The 12,533-nt window shown below is 35.3% G+C and overlaps 1 protein-coding gene across 2 annotated transcripts in view; it reads left to right on the top strand.

Annotated features, from left to right (window-relative positions):
- The first annotated feature begins 10,897 nt into the window (after window positions 1-10,897).
- LOC148863628 (N-terminal nucleophile aminohydrolases (Ntn hydrolases) superfamily protein) overlaps window positions 10,898-12,533 on the top strand; it is a 54,458-nt gene continuing 52,822 nt past the window's right edge. Inside the window, exon 1 of one of the 2 annotated variants that reach the window (XM_088980587.1) lies at window positions 10,898-11,201. In XM_088980587.1, coding sequence (XP_088836713.1) covers window positions 11,061-11,201 — 141 coding nt within the window. In that variant the 5' untranslated portion in view covers window positions 10,898-11,060. The remainder of the gene's footprint in view (window positions 11,202-12,533) is intronic. The other variant, XM_088980588.1, reaches the window with a different exon arrangement.

Below are 12,533 nucleotides of genomic sequence, written 5' to 3'. Positions count from 1 at the left end.
GGGTTTCAACTTTGATTATTGAGCGGTGTTGATTGAACACATTAAAGAAGCTATTGAAACTAACTTTACCAGATGGTCGATTATATTTCATATAGAGTTCAGTTAAAGAATATTCTAGTTTTGGGGTTTTAACCAAATATAACTTCTAGGCTTTCCATATGCCCATACGGGGACTATCTTGCAAAGCCACCCAAAGGGGCAGTTAATGTTCTATATATGCTCTGAATCGATTCTGGGATCCTGGCCTTAATTAGTTGACGAACTGATAAAAGATGATGCATGGTTGTATGATTTACACTGTAAATTCATAGACTTTGACTGCTGTTCATGAATAAACAACTGTAGATGGTGGCCTAGTTGCCTTAGACTCAGTCATATACTACTTTATTGTTCGGCTCGATAATAGGAGAGATATAAGACATACAAATCCTAACTAGTTGATGAATGAATGATTGAAATAAGTCCGATGACTTTCAAAAATTATATTTGAATAATTATAAGAATATCGTTATATCGCGAATAATTTGTTCTTTTTTCTATGTTAGGACCTAGGACAACTTATGGTAAAGCAAATATAAGTGGAGCCTTACCAAAATTCTAGGAAGACCACCTTACATGTATGTATGTGTTGAGGAATGGCATTTTGTCTCAAATGTGTATTAATCTCAGTTGAAAAATATTCGATGTAACATGATATATAGCTTAGTAATGGAAGTGGTGCCTTGTACATATCTGGTCAATGGAAAGAGGTATCATCATCTTATTTGAAACTACTAGAGCTAGAGGCATCTATATATTCAGCTCAAATTACAGGGCTTTTGCATGCATGTAACTTGGCCCATACTTGTTAATCTATTCTTCTTTTCTCTATGGAAGAAAAAATATGAAAACTATCTTGTTTTATCATGAAAATGAAAAGCTATTAGTTGATTAATAATCATTTCTGTTATATAAGAATATTTTCAGTTGATGATCATATATATATAAATGTGAGAATTTAGCCAATAACTCTATACCAAAAAAAAGCAGCACAATCGAGGCAATTAGTTGTGCCCTGATTTTTGTATAAAGTTATTAGACAAATTCTTGCATTTATATGACCATCAACTAAAAATATATTCTAAACAAAAATAATTTATAATGTTTTCCCATTAAATAATATTTTAATAATTGATTTTCCTTTTTAAGGTTGTATTAAAAATTTACCCTTAAAGTAGGTATGAAATCTAATATTAATGTTTTTCCCATCTCTCTTCTCTCTAGACTTGAACTCCACCTTTTAGCTATACTTTTAACTATAATGAATAAGCATACTAGTTAAGAGAAATCCAAATTGAAAATGTCGTATAATTTTAAATTGTATAACATCAAACAATCAAAATTTAAAATGTACAAATTCTAAAATTATGACAAATAGAAAGACAACTATTTACATTGGGGTTTGAGTCGCCAAAGTGAATATATACATGTTCTCTTGCCAATTAGAAAGTGTTCGCTTTAAAAATATGCATACATTGCATAATGCAGCAACTTGTGAAAGGGATTTAAATGGTTGTCCATGAATCTTTGAGTTGGCATCTTATAACATTTGAGTGACTAATCATGTATTCGAATAAGCTGACACCTTGGTGTTATTGATCATGTTATAGTCTTAATTATTCGATAGGGAGTATTTGTACAGTTTCTGAAAAATTCTTGGACCCTTAGGCTATGTTTGGTTTGAAAGAAAAGGTAGGGAAAGGAAAAAAAAAGTCAAAAAAATCTATACAAGATTTGTAAATATTTCCTTACCTTTTCCTTCAAATCAAACATAACTTTAATGAAGGGTCAAGGGACTGAAGAGCTAGAGTATCTGTGACCACCTTTCCAACCTGAAATACAGTATTGGTGAAATCCATATAGGGATTCTTTGGACGATAGAACAACTTGCTAAAGTTTATATATATCCATCAAATTAAATACATCTTTTTCCTAAGGCATTGGGTTTTTCTAATTTAATTGGTTTTTCTAATCAAGATCTTGATGTTCAGTTACAATCAAAACCCACTACTTTTTTGATAAAATGATGATAAGACCTACATACTGGACTTTTGAGATTAACAAGCATATATGCAAATATTCCTTGATATTAGTGGTACAGGGACTCCAGAAGGCATTGCAATTAATGGCATGTGTTGATCAACCATCAATCAAAAGAGTTCATGCTGCATGTATATAGTTAGAAAGAGTCTGGAATGCCAATCTCAATCACTTTACAACTCCTTTCTGTTCTATATTGAACTGTGCCAATCAATTGCTACTTTGCAGAATAAAATGTCATCTGCAGCAATAGCACTCTTTATGATGTCTATGCATATAATAAGCATGCTTATTAATTTTTTTTCCTTTTCTACATATTTCTTGAGGTGCCTTTTTCCTGCTTTCTTTTATTTATTTATTTATTTATTTATTGTCTTTCTTAGAACAATTTTAATTCATCTACGAATCATAGATTAACTATTGAATTCAATAATTGAACAAATTGTGTCACAACTTAGGGGGTGACTACAACATCAGTAAAAAAACATGTTCTTATATGAGAGAGAGAGAGAGAGAGAGAAAAATTATAGTATTTATGAAATGTGATATTAAATAACTAAACGAATAATGTTCTTTAAACCAGAAATTCGAAAACTCACTTTCAGTATCAGTTTTGAAAACAAAAAACACATATATAATCATGCAATAACTTTTTTTTGTGCTTTGTTTTAAGAAACAATTATACTTAAGCTAGCTGGTTTTATTTTGTTCTTGGAACTCACTACAACAAAATCAATTCATATTTGAGGACACCTGGCCCTTAATTTGTATTTGGTTTGAAAGAAAAGGTAGGAAAAGGAAAGTGACCAAAAGCAGCCTTAATGTTTTTAATTAAAGACGGATTGGTAACTTATATTTCATGGCAATTGCCTGGAGTATAAACATAAGCATTTTCCATTCAGCATAGGAATGGCAACAGGAAGGTTTGGGGCGTGGATCATATTCCCCATCCCGATCCCTGCTAGGAATAAAGTTATCCTCCATCCCCTATCCCCAACAGAGAGGGGTTCCCCATGGGGATCCGAATCCTCAAATTTTTAATTAATACTATTTTTAAAAAATAAATGTATTTAAAATAAAAAGTTAAAAATATAAATAATAATTTAAATCTATTTTGATACATATAACAAATAATATAATATATAATATGAATAATATTTAGGGGTTTTTACTGTTTACTCCACCCCTAAGTGGAGCTAGGATTTCTAGGGGTGGACTGAAATCCTGTCCGTAGATTGATATCAGATCCACGGGCAGGATGTGGTTTGTAGAGGGGGGGCTAGTAAACTAGGAGGAGGTTGCAATTCAGATTTCTGAGAGGGATTGCAGTTCAAAAATCCCTAATATATATATATATATATATATATATATATATATATATATATATATATATATATATATATATCGAGGTTAAGGCGGGACGGGGACATTATGATCCCCATCCCCGACCCCCCCTGGCCAAAGCAATCCTCATCACTAATCCCATATAATTGGAGAAATCGAATACCCAATGGGGATGGGAATTGGGATGGGACAAATTGCTATCCCTAATTCAGAAAAAAAATCATCTGCCCAAAAAAAATGAGTTGAAAAGAAAAGAAAAAAGAAATTAGTAACATTGTGGGCACCCCAAGTTGGCTCAATCGTTTCTTGGTAGAATAGTTCGTTGAGATTTTTAGGCTGTATTTGTTTGATGAAATTACGACAAACAGAAAGTCGAGAGAAAACCTTTCCCTCAACTTTATATTTCTCTCTTATTTTGTAATTTGTATCACCTTATTATTTTCAATTTAGATGCGGAAATAAATTAAAGGATGAGTGCACTTGCTTAATACGAGTCTAGGGTATATCCGTATATATAGTAAGAGGCTTGACAAGGGCAAAACATAAAGGAAGGTCACATAGGTAGATTCAGAGCATGCTAAAGTCTTATGTCAATTAAGATCTAAGTTTTCATCCACTGAACAAAATCCTTTCTGGATGAGTTGATTTGAAGAAATTTATGGTTTCGACCATCGATCATATTGACAATTCACTGAACAAACCAATGCCTAAGAACAGAGCAATCAATACAAGAAGAACACCACTCCAGTCTCGACGTTTAGACGACCATTGTCATCACCAATAAGAACAAATTAAATGAATCTAGTTTGTATACCAATCTACTACACATTTATCCATACCATAACTGAAATCTGACTTACTGCGTTGTCATTTACTTATTCATTTCAGCCATCATCTAGGTACTTTAGCTTCGCCCATTAAGGAGTCCATGGCCTCAATAAAAAACATTATATTTAAAAGACAAAGCAATGGATCGCACGTGGGACATTTACCTCGGCTACGTTGAAAATGAGAAAAGGGTGAAACCGGATTGCACTGACTGAAGCCGATCTCGAAACTCGGAAGGGGTGGTGGGTAAGCATGTATAGCACGTGGCATTTAAAGTTTTACTGACGGTTGAAAAGGAAAACGTATACTATTTAGCCAACCTAGGCAGTAAGCAGTCGAAGCGGACGCTGGTGTAGTACCGGTCGCCAGTCGGTCGGTCAAAGTACTGTTTCCATGATTGGTGGATCAAACTTCAAAGAAACAATTAAAAAGAAATACGTTCAACTAAACGAGTATACCTTCTTATATAACCAAGGAATTCGGATCAGCCGAACGCTTCGGCTGTTCAGTGGATTGTGTAATTAACGATGAGATTCTACGTCCACGTTAGTAATAAATGGATAGGCTCCACTGTTAAAAAAGGTGCCAGTCTCATGTATTTTATTATTGCTTTGGAATCAAAGCTTCAACAAAACCTTACTCGTAATTAAGGAGCTCGAATTCAATGGACCGGCCGCCGGGAAGCGTGCACCGTCCAATACAGTTTGTATACGTCGCCTAAAGGCATTTAAGAGACAAACTAACGGAGCTCTTCATTTAACGGTGAGTCTAATGGTTGGACCGGGTTCAAAAGCAAGTAAAGCACCCTCTTTATTTTACATTTCTGAACAAACTCCCCCTTCCCCTCTCTCCTCTAAACCCTAGCAGTGATCAGATCTCCGGCGAGGTGCGATGTTCGGAAACAGTTATATAGAGACCAGTGGAAATGTAAATCTTGAATCTTTTTTATTCTCTTCTTTTGTCCGTGAAAGAGGTTGCTAACCCCACAACCAGAGCATATTTCCCATATTATTAATTTAATTGAAAAAGGAAGAATAACATGAATCTAACTTACCCTACAAATTAATTACAACTTTGCGTTTTATATAGCCCATCATGGGTTTTGTCCCCTACAGAAAAAACTTAAAATTCATTGGCTTCAAATAATCTTCATAATACATTCAAACGAAAATAAAAAATCTAGCCTTTTGGCATTTACAATTTTTTACATCAAAAGATTCAAAAAAGAATCTATTAAGGTTAGGGTTGATTGTGTTTTTTTTTTTTCAAAAAATTAATTCGGTAGATGTCTGGTTGTGGGGTTAACAACTTACCTTTTAAAATTTTATCTGTCACAGGCAAAAGAAGAGGAGAATAAAAAATACAGATTTACCTTTCCTCTGTATTTCGGTTTCGGAACATTAAAAAGAAACTCAGTCTGTAGGGAAGAAGAAGAAGAATAATGTTGTTGCTGGCCTCTATATGCATGTTACCAGACGTCGTCTATTTTACATTGCCAGAGGTCTGGTTACTGCTAAGGTTTTAGATGAAAAGAGAAGGAAAGGGGCGGAGTTCAAATGGCGGAATGAGAGAGAAGAGGAATTTGTTCAAATGTTCAGCAAAGTGAAATAAAGAGGGTGTTGTACTGCACTCGAAATGGTGTATGCTGAGGTGAACTTCCATTCATTTGATAACACGACATGGGAAAGAGGGTATTGATAATGCCCTCCCATAGGCTGTGTTTGGTTTGAAGGAAAAAGTAGGGAAAAGAATGGAAAGGTAGGGAAAGCTTTACAAATCTTATATAGATTTCCCTATCTTTTCCTTTCCTTACCATTTCCTTCAAACCGAACATAGCCTTAGTGTCTTATTTTTTATATTTTAAAATAAAAAACCTAAAAAAAATAAATAAAGATAATTTGGATTATCTGGTGATGGAGAAAAAAAACCATCTGTGTGAAAAATAAGCAGAGAACTTAAGATTAGAAAAATTTTGAAACAGGGAGTTCTATTGATGAACGGCATAAGAAAAAATGATTCTTCTTTTTTTCATATTTACAGGGACACCATCAACAAGATTCTCATGCAAGGTTTTGTTGCCACTCTATCAGTGTATTTGCAAGAAGAACCCTTCTTCTTCTCTCTTAAAGACCCAATTTCAGCAAGGTGAAGCTACACAAGTGTTGTCAACAACGTGAAATTTCTGCAAGATTTCAAGCCATTGTTCAAACAATATCAACTTAAGTTAGATCTCAAACCATTATTAAACACCATATAGATATTGACAAAAAACCCATAGAAACAGCAGTTCTCTAACTCAGTCCTTCCATTAGATAGCTGGCTCCTCTAGCCCTTAAAACAAAAGAATGCATGTAATTCGTCCTTGACTAAAGCTAAAACATTAACTTCAAACAACATTAGACTTGTAGCTTCAGCTAAAGGTTGAGGACAAAAACACGAGTCTATTTGCAGATGACTCCCATTTTTTATTGAAGATTGATATGAGAAAAAACCAATCTTTATTTATAAAACTTTTGCTCTCAAGTTGCAATCTTTAATGACTTCTAGCCTTGGTTGAAACTTGAAGAAGAAAGAGAGTTTTAAAATCGTTAATGGCATCCATGGAGTTCTAGGGCTTGGTTGAGTTTCCCTCTTTCCTTTGAGTCCAAATTCTTGAAGACTCAATCTGAGATTCCCTTTTATTTTACTTTTGTCGTTTTTTATTTTTTTAATTATATCGTAGAACATAATGAGAAAACTTGCCGTATAGGTTTACCACACATGTAAACCGGTTGCCCATGTAAATTGTGTGATGTGTTCAATTATGATTGAAAGCGGATCCCAGTACACACCATTTCGAATGCAGAACATCCGGACTCCTTTTTAAGGCCCAATTACTCGTCCAAACAATGACAACTCTCCTACTCATCCCAACTACAGCATTGGAAACTGGAACGAGCCCATGATCTTTTTTTTTTTTTTCTTATTGTTGGTTCCTTATCTTTTCTGGGAGAAGGAATGAGCCCAAATCCGAGTGTGTTAAAAGAAAGAATCCCTCACCTAAAATTTTATAAAAATAGATATTATAATGAATCAGCTGGTCTTCACTCTCTTTCATTCTCTCTCTCTCACTTTCGAGGAAGAAGAATAAGAAGAGAACGTTGGACTTATTACTTGGGTTTAGAGAAACCATGGATTTTCTGTCTTTTTCTTATATGTAGAGAATAGAATAAACCTAATAGTTGGTTGTTTCGTCAAAGTCTGTGGAGAGTAGAAAGATGAATTGAATACAGTAATGAAAAGTGGAAATCTTCCGAGTTCCGAGCGGTGAGGGTATATTTGTTTGTTCTATTTAGACGGAGGAGCTTTGGCTAAGCCTAAGAATGGATCAACACGCAATTCATCTCTTCGTTCTGGTGGGGTGAACAAGTCGTGCTTCCATGTTTAGCATAATTTTGGCATGACTTAGAATTCTGTTGTCTCCCCTATTTCCTGTTCTTTATATTGATGAAGACGTGTCCCCACTTTTATAAGTATTTTTCATTTTCCTGTTATTATTGTTGTTATTATTAGTGTAGAGTGTGGACCACCGATCACCCATGTCCAAGTTTTAGAGAAGAAATCTCCAAAAATGGACTTCCATGGGCAGAAAAATAGACAACATGCCCCCCCCCGTATTTCTGGTATTAAATATTCGATGGATCGGAACCACTGTTTGATGGGTCCAAGTCCAACTACGTACAAAACTCTGAATAATTAATACGATAGACCTCCACTGTGAAAATATGACTCTGGAGTCTGGAGCCATCACAAACGCTTCTACACTGGCTACGAAAACCCAAAAGGAATAAACGCAACATCAGCAATTGCCAATTGGGTTTCATATACAAGCCTATCGCCGGCACGTTTACTCTAATTGGATTTTTGTACTTCATTCTAATTGGATTTAGGAGGTGTTATAAGAGAGAGTTTTTTTTTTTACTTGAAATGTTTTAAAAGTATTTTGAATTAAGTAATAAAAAAAAAGTTTGACTATGATATCAAAAAGACCTGATACTGCAAATACCTGTAACCAATCAACTGGTATCATAGTAAATTAGTAACCAATCAACTCAGTTCTAATCAGAATTTATAGGGGGTTTTGATTGGTCGAATCCTTTCTCGTATCATATCTTTTAATTTGGGTCAGATTTGTTTTCCAATAAAAATTTGCTATTTTTAAATTTTATGTCCAATTCATTTTTCACAGTAATTTGGTTGATATATGAAAATCAGATTTGGTACTCACAAAATTATGCATGGTTTTTAAAAACGAACCGGCCAAGGGTTCGGTTACTGGTTCAAACAGTCTGACCATTCAAACCAAACGGCTGGCTTGTTTTGATAAAAAATAATAAAAAATTGGAAAATGGTCAAAATGGTTTGAATGGTTCGAACAGTTAATCAGCCAATTCAGCGGTTTGCTAACCAAAATCAATGGTTTTGGGAGAAAATGGGTGACCGGTTCCTAGTTTTTCTGGTCTGGATTTTGAAAACCATGAAATTATGCTCATACCATTCTCATAGCACTTTTCGGCCATATATTATTGAGAACATCTCTCCATGAATAAAAAAATACATATATCGAGATATTCCCAATGTATAGCTGAAGATGATTGTAAAATCACAATTTTGTGAGAACTGAATCTACGCTCTATGTATGTTACTATAATTTGGGATTAATTGGAATTTGTAACAACATAACGCTGAACTAATGGTTTGAGACCAGCAATACATACACATACATTGGGTGGAGCCATAGGCTTCTAATCTATACAGTACATCTTAGGTATGACTTCTAAAAAATTCTTTGATCTTTTGGGTTATACCTCGTGCTATATAGGCTGCGTTTCATAAGAGTGCAAAAAATACATGCATCGGTTGGTCAATATATATATATATAAAGGCAGACTTGGTTAGATTTGCAGTAATAGATTTTGTATTAGTGTTTAACTATGATCGGTACAAACATGAATTTCAAGAGTGGAGTCTATCTTATATTGATCAACTTTGTGTGGGACCATTTTCAAATGCAAAAAGTTAGGAAAACAAATTCACTTACAATTTTAGATAAATCTTGACCAAACACCTGCAAGACCATACTGGAATACAATTTTAATTCTGCATTTGAACTCCTATTAAACGCAGCCATAACATTGCATTATAGTGCATAATATGCAGTCCAAGAATGTTCACGTAATAAAAAGTGCAGTTTTTTTTTTTTTGGAGAATGACTGATTCAGACCAGTGTTAGAATTTATAGGCCTAAAGTATAATTGGGATAGGTGCTGGTACGGAATTAATGCCAATTTATGGGTGGGTATTGATGCATAGAGTAAGGGTAATTGACATTTTGAAATATTGTACATCTGTAGGAAATCAGAATTCTACAATAGATATGTCCATACTTCTCCATTTTTTTGGGATTTTTTGGATTGATGTCAAATTCACAGACAGAATGTAGTTTGTAGGGGGGAGGGCTACTAATAGATTAAGAAGGGGCTGCAAATTATATTTTTGAAGGGATTTGCAGTCCAAAAATCTTTTTTTTTGGGGGGGGGGGTTTGGATGCAATATTAATGCAAAAGCTCAAATTAATGGTGATCAAATAGCTGAATTAGTAAATTGGATGAATTGTCCCAACGGTGTTGGTCGTTTAGCCCATTTTGCAGATCTCCATGTAATACCGACATCGTTGCTCATAAGATTTCTATTCTCCAAGATATTTGAAATTGATGGAACGTTGGTTAGGATTTTGACTTAACACCAATCAAACTAGGCTAATTCTAGGCTAGGATGTTAGGTTAGACCAACAAAACCTGTTCCCTAACAGGAACCCAGAAGTAGGTCAGGTCATCATCAAGTCGTCGTCATCATTTAAGTCTTATCCCAACTTATAATGTCCGGTACATGAATCGTGTTTTATCATTATGTTATGTTATTTGTTGGTAAGTTATTGGCACTCAAATCAACCCTTATTACTTCTATCCAATCTGGGTCTGTTCTCAATTCTTTGAGTTTGGATTGACTCCCTACATACGTCCCATAGCACATCCCACCCATGAATTAGGAATATCTATCATGTAGTGTGGGACACGTTCTGTATGATGCCAATGAATTCCAGTTCTTCTATCCCTTTTAATTTGTGACAGGTCACTTTTTTCTAACAGGAAGAGAGAAGCAGATGGGCCTGGTTAATGGGCTCTCCGGGCCCAATTCTAATTGAGATGCCTGTAAAATTTTTCTCCAATCATTTAAATTTTTGTTGCTTGATTGAATTGAACCCGGTCTGGCTCTCTGTCCGACGTTTTTAGACGGGTGTGAGCTTTTTAGCTGAGATCGGCTTCAGTCAGACAAAAGTCCCTTCTATGCTTTATTTCATGGGAAGATATTAGGTTATGAACTTATGATGGCTGTTGGAATGGACTTTGCTCCGACTGAATCCTGTTTCTTCTCAGCTGCCTACCTGGATCTTAATCAAATGGTCTTGATTCAATACGTGTGCCACTTGACCGTTGGATTCACCACACGAGCTAAGCTATCCTCGTCAAACAGGACTTGGCAGAGGTGTTTATTGGATTCCAATCTGACCGTTAAAACTGGACCATCAAGTTGCATCTACGTAGGAGATCGCGTTCAATTTTCTCCCGTTCGTTGACTATGCACTTCACTCACGTTTGACGTCTCACGGGGGCAGAAAACCCTCGGTTAGTCGCGTTCGAGCCCTCTCCAACTCACAACAGTGCTATCTCTCAACTGAAAACCAAACTAATATCTCTACAGAAGAAAAAATGGCGGGAGAAGAAGACCATAACCCTAGATTCTTTGTCGCAGTTCATGTAGGCGCAGGTTTTCACGCTCCTTCTAACGAGAAAGCTCTCAGGGTAGCCATGAAACGAGCTTGCTTTGCAGCTGCTTCAATTCTTCGCAAGGTATTCTTCCAATCGAGATACTATTTATTTAGTTTAGTTTGGTATTATTCTTTTAGACTGATTATTATGTTATAAAGCGCTATTTAACGCCACTTGTTTCGATTCCTTTTTTTTTTTTTTTTTTTTTTTTTTTACTGTTTCCAATTCTAACTATGTTATTGGAAAGAGGAAAGCATTTATGCGAATGTAGAAACGGAGACAAATCAATCTGTTATGCTTGTTTTCTCCTCTCCCTATTCTTCTTATTCTTGTGAGGTTACTAATACAAATTATTGACAAAAAGAACAAATTATGCGTGTAATATATGCTGGAATTTTAACAACTTACCTCTTTACCTCTAAAAATTGTATGCTGGAATGTTAGTAATGTGCGAGACCAGATTTCAGCTTGCTCTGACCAAGGATTAGTGCTATGCCGAAATTTCTGAACTGCTAAGTCTTTGTTCTTGTATTGAGGAGGCTAGAACTAATCCATAGAGAACAATATTTGTCCTATAATGTTGGCCTAAAAATGGATAGGAAATAAAAAGAAGTTTTTTAGATATCCAGGCGAGGTAGGATTAGGAATTATAGAAGATAAGAGATTGAAATAGAAAAAAAAAAGGGATAAACAAAGAAAAGAAATGAGAATGGATACAGTTACCGTTTCTTCTGGTGGGTTGCTTGTGTGCTTGAACGAACGTTTCCAGTGATGAGATCTTTATTGCCAGTATTTAAGATAATTGGTAGCTGCAGAGAGGAAAAAGAAGCTTTGGCCCCTGTTCACATGTTCACACATGATACAAATTGGCTTTGTGTTACGATCCATTTGTCCCATGTTGGTAGTATGGGATGCTAATGTGAGGTATCCCACATCAGTAGTATGGGATGCTGTTGTGGGGTATATATGTGCATGGGTTCCCTCCCTCTAACAGCTAGCTTTTAGGGGTGAGTTCTCCTAAGGCACATAACACTTTGTGATTCAGAAGAACTCCCTTAGGGTATTGAGGGGTATTTAGTATTTACACTACAAGGTATTAGCTTACATGGCAATAAGACAAAATAATCCATTGTGATTTATAATGTTTCTCTCATCTGATAAGGCACATAATCTATCAAAACTTTGCTTAAACCCTATGATGTGTCGATGTCTCACTTTCAGCCCCTTATCTAGTTGCCAGTGATTTGGCAGACTTTCTACAGATGGTCTTCACACCCAAGACTTGCTTAGATGCTTGGCTCTTGGTGCTTGATACGTACCTAGACATGCTTGGAACTACAGCACTTGGTACCTGATATCCATTATGCAGTGTTTGGCATCTAGTTAATTTAATTTACCAATCATAGTTGATAG

Source organism: Nelumbo lutea, chromosome 3 (assembly GCF_056320005.1).
Source record: "Nelumbo lutea isolate HS-2025 chromosome 3, American lotus-T2T, whole genome shotgun sequence".
Lineage (NCBI taxonomy): Eukaryota > Viridiplantae > Streptophyta > Magnoliopsida > Proteales > Nelumbonaceae > Nelumbo > Nelumbo lutea.
Note: the sequence above shows the minus strand (reverse complement) of the source record. Positions and strands in the feature narration are given on the sequence as shown.